Source organism: Otolemur garnettii, unplaced genomic scaffold, assembly GCF_000181295.1.
Source record: "Otolemur garnettii isolate 467f Iridium unplaced genomic scaffold, OtoGar3 scaffold00017, whole genome shotgun sequence".
NCBI classification, from domain to species: Eukaryota; Metazoa; Chordata; class Mammalia; order Primates; family Galagidae; genus Otolemur; species Otolemur garnettii.
The window spans coordinates 9,959,644-9,975,664 of NW_003852412.1; the positions used below are offsets into that span (position 1 = coordinate 9,959,644).

The window sequence follows — 16,021 nt, forward strand, 5'->3', positions numbered from 1 at the left end:
GTTTCAGCGTACGTATGTGTCCTTGCATGGTATGTGCAAAATAATTGGAGAAAATCATGGAAAAATAACCTGTTAAAGTTTGGGGTTTATGATTTATTAAAGTTAAAAAAATTTTATAATAAATGAAAATGAAACTTTTAAGTCAGTCGTATAATATGTATTAATTTTAAAATCACATTTTAAATTTAAATTTAGAAAAATAATGAAAAGAACATTCAAGCACAGCCTACAGTTCTGTGCTGGATACTTTGTTCGAAGTATTCAATATTTGAATATTTGGGAGATAAAAAAACATTCTTGAGATATAGAAAGGCTTTTTGAGGAAATTATTGGATTTGGTTATTTACGGTATATTAGAAATGGGGACTTACTATAGTTTTCTGTATTCATACTTCTCTCTCTGTGGCCTCCTACCCTCCCCTCTGTTATTACCTTTGGCATATTTTGCATATTTTCTAGTAGGTTAATGCCAGGTGACCTTGGTCACTATGATATTGTTTACATAGTTTTGTGTGCTTTTATTGGTAGGTGAAACCATATCAGATAAAACTTCTTCCAGAAACAGAGGTTTGCCTTATGTTTTTGAGTGGTAACTTGAATAGTTAGCAGTAGAAAAAGACTAGGAAGAATTAGAATATTTTCAGCAGAAATATCCTTTTAAATCAGTGTGCTAAATGACAGGAACCCAGAGTTTTTTCCTTGGAGTTGTGCATTAGTTTGTGCTTATTAGTTGAAGTGAAACAAACTGTATTCTGTAATGTCAGCCTATAAAAATGACCATTTTCTTTTTCAAAAAGCTTTTATTTATAAAGTCATAGTTATGTTTATTTGTAGGATTTTATACTTTGTGTATGATACTGCCTAGTAATCACAGGTCAGATGCTAATTTGGAAGCAAAAGAAACAAATAAAATTCACCTGTGTGGTCTATGAACTTTGGCTTTTTCTTGGGAATACTTAGAGTATACCCTGTTTCCTTTTGTAGTGTCTTTATCTTAAAGGGAGAGAAGTGAGAAAAGTAAGACTAGTGATTTTTACAGCTCTGGAAATTTGGGTTAATATTAATAGTAAATGTTTATTGACAGTTTATCTTGTGCCAGACACTATTCTAGGCACTAAACTTACATTGTTTGCTGCCCTCTCAAAGCCCTTTGAAGTAGAATTAAATTTCATTTCCAAGGAAAATTATATTGCTTTGGGATATTATATGATCATCTCTATTAGGAGCTTCCTGTCAATTTATGCATTTCCAGATAAAGAAGATTACTGAAGGATTAATGGGAAAAACAGGGATAACCAAAACTAATGAGAGATTTTAGAGAAGCGAAAAGATAACAGAAATACTAACCCATTGGGGAAAAAAGCAGCTCAGTTTAATGACATAAATGATAGTGCCAAAAGAAACACAGAGTGATCCAGATATACTAACCTTAGTATGTTGTTTATTGCCTTTGTTATCCTATAACATTTCTTTGGTTCACACATATTGAAAAGTATGTAATCAAAGAAATTAAATTTAACCAAGCAAGTAAATCTCTAAAAGAATAAATATAAGATGGAATCACTTGAATATTAATGAGACCTAGTGAATATTCTAATATATAAATTCAAATTAGTTTTACAATCTAATCGCAGTCCCTAAAAGCTTTGATATATCAATTTACCTGTCAAGTATTTTAGGAAAACAAAGTTGTAAAGTGGAAGGTTATATTACATATATACTTGTCCTTCCATCTTTATTGTTGAAACAAGGAAAAACTATAAGCATTTTTAAATTACTAGCCACAAAAATCAGTTTTCTTCTGATCTTTTCATGTGATTACGTAATCTTGCTATATGAATAATAGAATGAGACAGTGATATAAAATGAGTTTGTTCAGTCACTCATCAGATATTTATTGAGTGCCTATTGTATGTCAAGCACTGTTGGAGGCATTTTTGGTTTGTTAATGCAATTTTTATTTTTAAGTGACAAATAATAATTGTATTATATATTTATGGAGTATGCTGTGATGTTTTGATATATGTATACATGTAGAATGATTATATCAAGCTAATTAAACCATATCTATCACCTCACATACATTTTTTTCATAACGAGGACATTTAAAGTCTATTCTTTTAGCAATTTTAAAATATACAATACAGTTTGTTGGGTTTTTGTTTTGTTTTTTTTTTTTTTGAGACAGAGTCACACTTCATCACCCTGGGTGGAGTGCCATGGCATCATAGCCCACAGCAACCTCAGACTCTTGGGTTTGAACAAATTCTCTTGCCTCAGCCTACTGAGCAGCTGGGACTATAGGTGTGCACCACCACCTAGTTTTTTTGTTTTTGTTTTTGTTTTTTTTTGGTAGAGATAAGATCTCTTACTGTGACCTCGAACTCTTGAGCTCAGGTGACCTACCCACCTCAGCCTCCCAAAGTACTAGGATTATAGGTGTGAACTATCATGCCAGGCCCTACAATACATTATTATTGACTATGGTTACCATGTTGTACAATAGATTTTGAAAATATACCTTCCTTTCTAACAGAAACTATACCCCCCGGTTAGTATTTCCTCATTCTCATCTTCTCCCCAGCCTTTGCTCTCTACTTCTCTAAGTTTGATTTTTTTAGATTCCCTATATAAGAGATCATGTGGTATTTGTCTTTCTGTGCCTGGTTTATTTCACTTAGCGTAATGTCTTCCAGGTTCATCTGTATTATCAGAAATCAGAGAATTTCCTTTAACAAAATTGGAGTTTCATACCAGACAATTTCCTTCTTTTTGATGGCTGAATAGTGTTCCTTTGTGAATACTTATCATATTTTCTTTAGCCATTCATGAATTGATGGGCATTTAAGTTGATTCTTTATTTTAGCTATTGTGAATAATGCTTCAGTGAATATGACATACTGATTTCAATCTTTTAAACAGAGGTAGGGTCTTGCTCTGTGTCCCAGGCTGGAATTCAGTGACATGATAATAGTTCACTGCAGCCTCAAACACCTTGGCTCAAACAATTCTTCTGGCTCAGCCTCCCAAGTGGCTAGGACTACAGGTATACACCCATCTATGTTTGAAGTATTTTGGATATGACAGTGGGCAGGGGAGTTCCCTGTCCTCACAGACCTTAAATTTCCACAAGAAAGATAGACAGTAAACATAATAAGTAATATCCATTAAAAGCTATGAAAAAACAACAGGACATTGAAAAGAGAAAGTGGTAAAAGGTGTAATCAGTCTGTAATTTTAGAGAAGTCAAGGTAGGTCCTCATTGAGAAGTGATGTTTAAGCAAAGACTTGAGGGAGATGTATAAGTTTAGTCTAGAGAATATCTGACATAAGAGCCTTTCAGGGAAAGGGAGTCAATACAAAAAGGCTTCAAGGTTATCGAGTGTTCCTACCACAGTTGAGGACCAGCAGGGAGACCAGTGTGGCTGGAGAGTAGTGAGCAAAGGAAGAGGATTAGTAGACAGATAGGAGGATAGACAGGTAGCAAGGATCCAGACTCTGTATGGCCTTGAAGGTCATTTTTAGGACTTCGGGTTTTATTCTGTAGTGTGATAGGCTAGCGTTGAACAGTTTTCAGCAGAAAAGTGACAAGTGATCTAACTTGTGGTCTCAAAGAATCTGTGGGGCTACTGTGTTGATAATTGGCTATTATCAACTGGAATTACTGATAGCCCAGTTCTTCTAACCCAGTTAAGGAGCAAGGACAGAATCAGAGAGAGAATTTAAGAGGATATTGCAATAATCCAGGCAAAAGAGAATAGTGGTTCTGACTAGAATGAAAGCAGTGGAGATAGTGAGAAATGGTTAAATTCAGGATGTATTGTGAAAGCAGGGCCCACAGGATTTCCTGACAGCTTGGATGTGAATGTATGAGAAAGAGAGGAGTTAAGAATGACTCCAAGGTTATTTGCATGAGCAATTCAGTGAATTAGAGTTGCCCTCAACTGAGACGAGGAACGCAGTAATCTAAGTGGAGTTGATTTAGGAGATGGGCATAGATGAGAAGGTCAATTTTGGACAAGTTAAATTTGAGATGTCACAAACCTCTGTAAACCTGGTCCTGGGATTACTGATAGCCCAGTTCTTCTAACCCAGTTAAGAACCCAAACCAATTTTTCTCACAGTTTTTTTGGCTAACTAATTAATATGCTATGTGTGAAGTTCATTCAACTTCAATAAATGTTTCTTTTCCTTTTATATACTTCATCATTTAAAGGGCAAGGCCACTTAGAAGTAGGAGCTCCACATTTAGCCTCTTCAGTCTTTAGTAGTGATGTATGATGAATTATGACAGAATTATATTTACCTTCTTTACTAGAAAATGAGAAGTAATTGGATTAATGAAGCATAAGGCAAAATATAGGGTAACATTAGGCCAAATGTGATGGGTGAAGGGAAAAAAATTAAAAAGATAAAAACAGAATATCAGCCTACATTTCCAATTGAACACTGAGAAACGGTATTTACACCACTGTTCCTGAGAAGGGACACTAAGAAAGGGGCTTCAAGGAGGGTGGGAGAAAAACCTGGCCTACAGTACCAGGAAGTCTGCAAGACCCCAAGAATGTGGGTATGACCAAGAGAAGGAGACAATCAATGACCATTAGAAAAGGGAAATATTGCCTGGAGGTGCAGAGAGGCCAATGAAAGACTTGCAGCCAATTTTAAATGGAGAGGGTATTTATACCCCTGCAGGTCTTTGTGCCTCTGTCTCTCTCACCTTTTCTCCTCCATGAGAGGGACCCACTTCCAACTCTCTTTGGAAGTGCTCTAAACTTTTCCTAAATAAAATCTCTTTGTTACCCTCAAACTTGTATAGGTTACTTTTGCTTTCTACACTACTACTGTGCTACTCCATTTTTATTTCCGCTTTCCATTTATTTTTGCTTTTGATTACCACCATGCCTTTTTTGAACTTTCTAGCTCACCCCAGTAATAGAACCAGATCAACTGAGTTTAGAGAAATGAGACCCCTGACTCCCAACAGTTCCTATACTTCGGGGTACATTGGAATTATGTGGGTATCTCTTAAGAATACCCTATTTGGCTCCTAATCCCAGATCTGATTTATAGGCATGGAATGAAGAAACTTGGGTATCAATGCAGCAAAGTTTGAGAACTACTATGATGCACTCTTTTTTCCTAATGGAACTGCCACTAAAAGTCACTATTCAAAGTCCCTTCCAAAATTCTTTTCATTCTTTGCTGGTGCAAAAAGAAAATGGAAGCAGCATTGTTAAGGAAAGGCCCTCTCTAAATCATGCAAAGACATCACTGTTAAATTTGTCATAGATTGATGGCTGCTCTTCACCTGGCCGTTTATTCATGGCAAAAATGAACCCTAAATTGGAGGCAACTATGATGTCATGGAGGTTATCTTAAAGTTGGAATAAAGACACTGTTATTCCAATCCCAGTTATTCCACTTAGTAGTAGAATTATGATGGGATACAAATCCCAGTTATTCTACTTACTAGTAGAATTATGATGGGAAATTTATTTAATCTTGCTGAAGTCTCATGTTTTTTCTTCCTATATGAGAATAACCAAATCTGTTTTGTATGGTATTATAAAGATTTTTAAAAGCTAATGTATGTGAGTGATAATTGCTGGTCAAGCTTTGTTTGGTTGTTTATTCATGTAATTATTCAAGTCAACATTGGCTAGTTTAAATTTTTAGAAAAGTCTATGTAAAAACACAAAGTAATGTATGTGAAGGTAAAATATAACTATATGAAGATATTAAAATTTTACTATTTGAAGTAACATTGTACAGTGTAATAATTTCCTAGATATGAGTAGATAATTATTTTTTCTGCATTTTTTCACTGCCTTAAGAATAGGATTCTATATGCTTTAGGTAATAAATGCTACTGAACTTACAGTGTAGTAGAAGTGTTATTTTGTGTTTATTTTCTATAAGTGTAGTCATCTGGGTAAAATATTAGCTTTGTACTCAGCCCTGGGTTTTAACACAAATGTTACCACTGGTTAGCAAATTTGTGTCAGGGGACATGTTCTAAGACTAAAGTTTCTTATCTTTCTATTTTGGAAATAATAATATCCATCTTTTAGGGCTGTTACCGGGGTCACATGTAAGGCCCTAAGCATAGAGGCTGGCGTGGAGCATGCAGGAAATGTTAATTTCTTTTATCTCTCTGAGGATGGTAATCTCAGGATAGTGCAGGTGACCCTTAAACAAAAGAGAGGTTATGGGCACTGTTCCCCAGCGCAGCAGAAAATCCACATATAACTGTTGACTTCCCCAAAACTTAATTAATAGCCTACCGTTGACTAGAAGTCTCGCTGATGAATAGTTAACACATATTTTTTGTTATGTGTATTATATAGTATATTCTTATAATAGAGTAAGCCAGAGAAAAGGAAATGTTATTAAGAAAATCATAAGAAGGAGAAAATATATTTACTGTTTATTAAGTGGAAGTGGATCATCATGAAGATCTTCATCTACCCTCATCTTCTCCAGAGCTGGCAGGTTTGAATCCAGCCCAGGCCTACCAAACAACAATGACAACTACAACTAAAAAATAGCAGTGTGTTGTGGAGGGTGCCTATAGTCCCAGCCACTTGGGGAGGCTGAGGCAAGAGAATCACTTAAGCCCAGGAGTTTGAGGTTGCTGTGAGCTGTGACACCACAGCACTCTACTGAGGGCAACATAGTGAGGCAACTCTGTCTCCAAAAAATCTGAGTAATAATTTTTAAGCAGTTAAAAATTTTTAGGAATCATTTTTGAAATTTCTTTTGCTGGTATCTCTCACTTTAGCTTTTTAAAAAACAATTTTTTAGGGTGGCCCTTGTTGCTCAGTGATTAGGGCACCCACCACATACACCCAGGCTGGCAGGTTCAAACCTGGCCTGGGCCAGCTAAACAACAATGACAACTGCAGCAAAAAAAATAGCCAGGCGTGTGGTAAGCACCTGTAGTCCCAGCTATTTGGGAGGCTGAGGCAGGAGAATCACTTAAGCCCAAGAGTTTGAGGTTGCTGTGAGCTGTGACACCATGGTACTCTATGTCACCGAGGGTGACATAGTGAGACTCTGTCTCAAAAAAAAATTTTTTTTATTGATGCATAACAGATGTATATAGTTTCATTTTAACTTTTGTGTTCCCCCCACAATGTTTATTTTGTGTGCTTTTTCAGATGATAAAAAGAGTCATTTTACCTTTAAGTTTACACCATGGATAGTACAAAAGAGAAGTATGACAATCACAAAGATGACCTTCTGCTTAGGATGGGACTTAATGATAATAAAGCAGGAATGGAAGGATTAGACAAAGAGAAAATTAACAAAATTATAATGGAAGCCACAAAGGTATGTTTCTTGTTTCTTTTAATAGCTATAATTCAGTAACTTTCTGTTTAAAAAATAACAATTGTTTTGAATATCATTTTTATTTAAATACATAATATTATTAAGCTACAAAGGGTAAAGAATAACCTCCTTTCTGTTGTTTTGCTCTTGCCACCCAGCTTTCTACTTCATATGTATATAATGTGCATGTAAAAGCAAAATAATGTACATGTTCTTGTTCACCCATTTTAAAAAAAAAAATGAAAAGAGACATAATCTTTTTTTAATTGGAGCATTGTAAATTAATGCTACATAACATTGCCTTGGATTGACAAATCCAGAAAAATTAGTAGTACATTGTGTTAGCGTGGATTCAGAATGGTAATATATACTCTCATGTATTAATGGTGGAAGCATAAATTGATACAGCCATTATGGAAGGAAATTTGGCAATTCATAAATATCACACATGCATATGTTCTTCTGTGCTATAAGCATTTGGTGGAGTAATTCTGCTTCTACAAATCTCTCCTATAGTTATACTTGCACCTGTATAAAGTTATGAAGTACAAGGTTCATCATGGTAGTATTGTTATAAAAGACTAGAAATGACTCATATGCCCATCAATAAAGATTTTTACTGATTCAATAAATTATATACACACAGAGGCATAAAAAGAATGAAGATCTTTAATTACTTATACAGAAAGACTTCCAAGTCATATTAATTGAAAAATTAAAAAAACCCAAAGAACCAAACAATTACTGTATTGTCCTATTTTTGGTAAAAGAAAAAGGCAGGAGAGTGTTACTATTAAGGCAGAAGGACAGTCTATTCAATAAATAGTGCTGGGACAACTGGATATCCATATCCAAAACAGATGAACTTAAGCCAGCAGGTACAGTGGCACATGCCTGCAGTTTCAGCTGTTCACGAGGCTTAAAGTCAGAAGATTGCTTGAGCCAAGGAGTTGAAGTATGGGCAAAATTGTGAGATCCCCGTCTCTTAAAAAAATAAAAAGTAAACTTAGACCCTCGCATTACACCATACATAAAAAATTAACACAAAATAGACTTAAAGAGCTAAAATAATAAAACTTTGAGAAAAAAACATGAGAAAACCTTTGAGTTAGGCAGAAATTACTTACATAGGATATCAAAAGCACAGTCAATATGACACAGAAGTTCTGATCCTAGGTATATAACCCAAGAGGAATGACAAGCATATGAGGACAGACAGTTAAATTCAGGAACTTGTCCTAGATAAAGTGCCATATACCTCATTGCTGAATATTACTATGGTCACCTATGAAGTACTCCCCTTGGCCATCAATTGGCTAGTGATATTCAGCAATGAGGTATGTAGCACTTTTTCTAGGATGAGTTTGCAAACTTAATTGTCTGACACCATATGTTCACACAAAAACTTGTACACAAATGAGTATTGATAGCAGTTTTCATAATAGCCAAAAAGTAGAAATAACATTACTGTCTATCATTCTGACAAATTAATAGATACTATGTTCAGTGATAAAATGATGGACAGTTTTTTAAAGTATTTTCTACATTTTCTTTAATGACATAACATTAAATTTTAGAAAATACTTTTTAAGGAGTCATTTTTAATGAAAGACATAACTGATGACCCAATCAACTAAGTCCTTCAAGATCTTAACTTATCTCAGAGAGTTTGTACTATGCTAAGTACTGGCTCACAACAATCCTCTGATTTAGGTAACTAGTCAATAAATTCATTTTACTAAGGAAACTGAGGCATTGAAATATTAATTTTGTGGTTACTCAGGTAGTAAGTAGTAGAGCTAACTCTAATGTTTAGTCATTCTCATTCCAGAGTCTTAACAGGTCGTATTACAGTGATGCTTTCCTTCAGACATTTTTCTTATGTTTTGTTCTATTTTCCTTTATAGGGATCTAGATTTTATGTAAATGAGCTCAAAAAGGAAAAGCAAGTCAACCAACGAATTGAAAATATGATTCAACAAAAAGCCAAAATTACCAGCCAGCAGCTATGGAAAGCCCAAGTACAGGTATTAATTCAAATATTAAATAAAGTAGAAGCTGGTTGAGTAATAATTAACAGTCAGATACATTATAGGCCAAATGTGGGGGCATATGCCTGTAATCCCAGCATTTGGGAGGCCAAAATGGGAAGATCCCTTGAGGCCAGGAGTTCAAGACCAGGCCTGAGCAACATATCAAGACCCCCATCTGTACAAGAAATATAAATATTAGCTAGCCCCAGTAGTACCTACCTGTAGACCCAGATACTCAGGAGGCAAAGGCAGAAGAATCTCTTGAGCCTAGGAGTTTGAAGTTACAGCGAGTTTTGATAATGCCACTGTACTGTATCCTGGGCAATAAAGAAACACCTTGTCTCTTAAAAAATGCATTATCAAGTCTTAACTGCAAAGGTAAAATGTACATGGTCATTATATTGTAAAGTGTACACATTCAGCAAATGTACATCCTCTGCTGAATATTGCTGTACTCCTTCACATAAAAGACTGCACACCTAGACATTGTCTCGTCTATTACACAACAGAGTAAGTGAAGTCTTAATCAGATTAAGTGACTTGTCTGCCTTCATAGGACAGGTAGTTGGAAGAGCTAAGATTTAATCCACAGCCTTTGTTCTTTTTATTACATACATACTTTGCAGCTAGAAAAGGGGACAAGATAAATATGGTGTGATTTCTGCAATACTGATTGGGGGGGGGGAATATATATATATTAGAGGGAACATGTTAACTAATTAAATTAGAAAATATCTTAAAACATAATTGTGTGATAGACAAAAGTCACAATATAGATTAGAATGCCAAATGTACATGAATTTTTAAAATTACACATAAGACTTGTAAACACTTGAGACTTTTGGCTTCTCCTCTAGGATCTTTGGGGAGTTAATATTCAGAATTTCCTCTGTTATTAAAAATTATTACAGTAGAAAAAACTGGAGGGTACCATGTGGTAGAGTGATTACTCAAAGCAATCAGATTTCTGCTGGTGAAACTAAAGTCATGGCCAGATAAGTTTACTGTTCATCAAAAGCTGATCTAATATTAACAAAACACTAGGCTATAAGATAGCAATAAATTTATGATAGTTATCTAATATGCTATAAAATTCTTCTTTTGTGATAGAGTTCAAAAATAGTAAGTTTTGGCTAGGCACCTGTGGCTCAAGTGGTAGCTAAGGTGGTGGGTTCGAATCCAGCCCGGGCCCGCCAAACAACAATGACGCTTGCAACCAAAAAATAGCCGGTGGGCGTTGTGGTGGGCACCTGTGGTCCAAGCTACCTGGGAGGCTGAGGCAGGAGACTCGCTTGAGCCCAGGAATTAGAGGTTGCTGTGAGCTGTGATGCCATGGCACTCTACCCAGGGGGACAGCTTGAGGCTCTGTCTCAAAAAAAAATAGTAAGTTTTGTTTTCTTTACCAAAGTATAATATGTCATTTTTTGATATATACTTTCCAGAGCATAAGGTAATTCTTTTTTAACTTGAAAATATTAAGAGGATACAAGCATTTTGTTGCACTGGTAAATAATGTGATGCTAAAGTCAGGGCTTTCAGTGTGTCTATCACCAGAACAGTGTACACCTGATAAATAAGCTTTTATCTCTCACCACCTTCTCACCCTCCCTTTTTCTTGGTTTTCAATGTCTTTATCACCTTTTTGTGCCCATCTGTACCTATCATTTAGCTCCCACTTATTATTGAAAATGTGGTGTTTGTTTTTCCTTTCTTAAAATACATAAGATAATGGTCTCCAGTTCTATCCAAGTTGCTACAAATAACATTATTTCATTCAGTTGTATGCCTGAGTAATATTCCACAGTGTATGTGTGTATGTATGTACGTGTGTGTGTGTACATATATATATTATGGTGTATGTATATATATATATATGCACACATACACAATTATACATATATGCACATATATACATATACACACCATATTTTCTTTATCCACTCATCAGCTGATATAGGTTGTTTTTATATCTTGCAATTGTGCTATGATAAACATTCAATACAGGTGCCTTTTTTATAAAATGACTTATTTTTTTTTTTGGCTAGATACCCAGTAATGGGATTGCTGGATTGAATGATAGGTCTACTTTTATTTCTTTGAGGAATCGCCTGTTTTCCATAGACGATGCACTAATTTGCAGTCCCACCAACAGTGTATAAGCATTCCTTTTTCACTGCATCGGCAGCAGAATCTATTATTTTTTAACTTCTTAAATAGCCATTCTAACAGGATAAGGTGGTATCTCACTGTGGTTTGTTTTTGAATTTGCCTGATAATTAGTGATGTTGAGCTTTTCTTCATGGATTTGTTGGTCATTTGTCTATCATCTTTGAAAAAACTCTGTTCATGACTTTTGTACACTTTTTTGTAGGCTTGTTTGGTTTTTTCCTTACTTGAGTTCATTATAAATTCTGAATATTGGTCTTTTGTGACTTATATAGTTGGCTAATATTTTCTTCTATTCTGTAGATAGTCTGTTTACTCAGATAAGTATTTCCTTTGCTTTTAATGTAATTAAGTCCCATAGATTCATTTTTGTGGTTGTGTTATATGCTTTTGAGGTTGGTCTTAGTAGTCTTTAGAGAAATGCTAAGTCAAGAAAACAAAAAACATTGTTTCTGAAATAGTCTCCTCAGGGTAATAGAAATGGGATTTTTTAAAACGAAATAAGACATAATACCACAACTTGAACTATACCTAAGAAATGCAAACAAGTAACATAATCATTTGTACTCTCATACAATCTGAAATTTACAAAAGGAAAGAAAGTATACCATAGAGTTTTGTTTGAGCATATTTCAATGATAAAGACTTAACAAAATATATTTTAGGTAAACATCATAAGATAATAGAAAACAGGCTTTGGTATAACCTGGTTTTCAGGTCTAGCTGTAACATTTACCAGCTTCATGACTTAGAGCACATTATTGCATCTTATTGAACATTAGCTTCTTTGTCTATAAGATGGGAATAGTAATTATGATCTCAGAATTATTTTGACCAATAAATGAATTAACATAAAAGTGAACATATTATAGAGAGTGGCCATAAAGTTCATGTGCAATTTAAAATAGTGTGCAGTTCAAAATTGCACATGGACTTTATGGCCACCCTGTATGACATATACATGAATATAATATATTCAATAAATGTCATTTCTTCTAAAATTATAGGTACTATCTTTAAGCCCTTGCAGGTTCAAACCCAGCCCTGGCCAAAACTGCAACAAAAAATGGCCAGGCGTTGTGGTGGGTGTCTGTAATCCCAGCTACTTGGGAAGCTGAAGCAAGAGAATCCCCTAAGCCCAGGAGTTGGAGGTTGCTATGAGCTATGATGCCATGGCAGTCTGCTGAGGGCAACAAAGTGAAACTGTCTCTACAAAAAAAAAAAAAAAAAACTATAATACTGAAGTCATAGGTAAATGTCACAGGTATATATTGAGTATTACAATTTTAATACAGTTTTTTCCTTGCTTAAAATGTGCATACTTATTTTGGCACCCTCCAGTATTGAAGTTCATGAAAAATCAATTACAGCTTAAGTTTTCAATTTTTATTTGTACAGAGTAACATTTATCAAATTTTAGCATTATAAAAGTAGTTCTACAAAAGGAATATTTACCTTATACTTTAGTACCTTCAGTTGTATGTTAACTATTCAGCATAAATATCACTAGCCAAAGAGATACAATCTTTTGTTGTACATTTCCTTTGTTGCTATTTTAAGACATTAATATTATGAGTCAAATGGAAGTCATTTATTTTACCTAAATTGAACCTTTGAGTTACTATAAATTGTTCTCCAAATTTATAAAGCAGTGAAGTCATCTGATACAGGCAATGAGATTAGTTCATTGATTCAGTAGATTTTTATTAAGTTTCTGCTTTGTGCCAGGGGGTATGGAAAGATGAAAGAGTTGATAGGGAATGATACCTGAGAATAGGCTATAGCCTGTTTGTCAAAATAAAAGCAATTACCACCCTTAATAAACAATAAGATATACCTAGATAAATATCCATGAACAACCATAAAATATGCAACCGTAGGTGGATGAGTGAATGAAGAATGGATGGATGGATGGATCCATGGATGGACAGACAGAGACAGAGAGTTGTCTAAAATTAAGATTAATGTTGTGATTAATTATGTTTCAGTATTATGTTGTCTAAACATGTGTTAACTTTTTAAAATATTAAGGTTGACAGATTTGCAATGGAATTAGAACAGAGTCGGAATTTGAACAATACCATAGTACATATTGACATGGATGCTTTCTATGCAGCTGTAGAAATGAGGGACAATCCAGAATTGCAGGACAAACCCATTGCTGTAGGATCAGTGAGTATGTTGGTAAGTTGGAAAAAATTAAAAACAAAAATGAAATTTCATAATATATTTAAGTAAGCCTTATTGGTTCATGAAGGAGGAATTCTTTACTGAGGTCCTCAAGTTTGCTGAGTATTTTTCTGGGTTTCTTATATATGCTCACTCAATATTTTGAACATACTTTAAGTTACTAGTTTTTATTTTCATTTGACAAAAATCAAACTCAGAGGAATATTTGATAACTCACCCAAAGTTATAAACCTGGGGTAAATGATAGAATGACATTGTATCTTTCCATTGTAAATTAAATTTTTTGTAGGTAATTGTTCTGGTTGGAAAGAAGTAAAAAAAGGAAATGTTCTAAAGCAGAGGTGATGGGCAGGCCAAAACCAGCCTGCTACCCATTTCTGTAAATAAATTTTATTGGAACAAAGTCACACTAATGTATTTATTACCATTGCTGTACTGAAAGAACAGAGTCAGTAATTGCAACAGAGACCATGTGATTTATAAAGGCTAAAGTGATTACTATCTGGATTTCTATAGAAAAGGTTTGCCAATCCCCAGTTCCAGAGTAATGTAGTTCATTAATATGGTACATTTAGAATGCATTTAAATTATTTTCCCCATGACTTGGAAACTTTGCTTTTTGCTTACTATGTTGCCCTCTTTTTTGCCACTGTAGCCATGAAAGGTAAAAATGACCAGGATAGCTGTGTGTGGTCAAAAATGTATTGGGAATTAAAAGTAGTGACTAGAGAAGATGGATTTTGGTATTAAAAAACATACTAGGCTCGGCGCCTGTGGTTCGAACCCCCAGCCTGGGCCCGCCAAACAACAATGACGGCTGTAAACAACAAAAAAAAAAATGGCCAGACGCTGTGGCGGGCGCCTGTAGTCCCAGCTACTTGGGAGGCTGAGGCAGGAGACTCGCTTGAGCCCAGGAGTTGGAGGTTGCTGTGAGCGTGATGCCATGGCACTCTCCCAGGGGGATAGCTTGAGGCTCCGCCTCAAAAAAAAAAAAAAACATACTAGAGAAACAAGGAGAGGTCTTCCCTGTTCCTAACTCTTCCACTCACTTAGATAACTGTAAACCTAATTCCTACGGAGTTATTATTTTATCATAAAGTTATAATTTGTTCTTTATCTCTGTTTCCATGAGTATGTAGGCAACTGACAACTCTTGTCCCAAAATAATGTTTATTGAAAGGATACCCCCCTTTCCTACAAACTACTAATAAATATTTGAAAAATTAACTTTATTAAGATATAACACTATAAATTTACATATGTATATATGTACATGCACACATACTATAACCATGTTAGAAGTAAACTGCTTGTAAGATCCACAAAATATTTCTTTTCCTACAGTTTCTATTCTCCTAAAAGTTGGTTATTATTTCCAAATTCAAAATGATTGTTATGTTTAAGCTAACATTACCCCTTTTATATGCTAAACTAATACATTTCCCTTATAATGGGATTTAAAGCGTAATTGTTATCCTACTTAAAAAGAGTATAGCTATAAATTAATGACAGTGACGGTACATACATGTTTGATTATTTTAGTCTATTAAAGGTAAGAATTCTTTTGGGGTCAATTTGTTTGGTTTTTCGAATGTTCTAACTTGACACTGGTAGTTGAAACTTAGACCCTGTGGCAGTTATCTATTGCTTTATAACAAACCCCTTCAGTACTTAGTAGACAACCATTTATTTGCTCAGGATTCTATAAGTTGAACAGGATTCAAAGGTGATGGCTCAACTCCACGTATACCTGGGGTTAAGTAGGGCTATTTAACTGAGGCTGGAAGATCCCATAGCTTCACTCACATGTCTGGCACTTTGACTGAGGTGACTAGAATGGCCTTGCCTTCAAACTTTCCAGCCTTGCCTTCAAACTTTCTCCTCTCTATATGATGCACCATCATGCAGTAATCTACCCCAAGACCTTAACAGTGGTTGCTGGGTCACAAAAAGCAAGGTAGAAGCCATTCTTAGGGCCTAAGTTTCAGGAATCACACAGTGTCATTTCCCTCACATTCTTTTCATGAAAGCAAGTCACAACACAAGTCACTTGACAGGAGGAACTAGAACCCACCTTTTGATAAGAATAATTATAAAATATTGTGGTTGTGCTTTATACTCTACCACAAACCCCAAAGCTATAGAATTTCCATCTAAAATTTTGTTTCTACTCTACTGTAGATCTAGTATTCATATCAAGTCCGTTAAACATATTTGTATTGGTTTGTCTTTCTAGTGCCTCTTTATTTTTTGTTCCAAATGGGGACTATGGATTATTCTAGTTTTTTTTTTTTTTT

The 16,021-nt window shown here is 34.9% G+C and overlaps 1 protein-coding gene across 3 annotated transcripts in view; it reads left to right on the forward strand.

The window, feature by feature from the left end:
* The window catches only part of POLK (DNA polymerase kappa), a 70,367-nt gene that overhangs the window by 26,474 nt on the left and 27,872 nt on the right, over positions 1 to 16,021 (forward strand). For 2 of the 3 annotated variants that reach the window (XM_023510941.1, XM_023510942.1), the window contains exons 2-4: positions 7,164 to 7,335; positions 9,243 to 9,362; positions 13,566 to 13,718. In XM_023510941.1, coding sequence (XP_023366709.1) covers positions 7,201 to 7,335; positions 9,243 to 9,362; positions 13,566 to 13,718 — 408 coding nt within the window. In that variant the 5' untranslated portion in view covers positions 7,164 to 7,200. Of the gene's footprint in view, positions 1 to 7,163; positions 7,336 to 9,242; positions 9,363 to 13,565; positions 13,719 to 16,021 lie in introns of those variants that run through there. The other variant, XM_023510943.1, reaches the window with a different exon arrangement.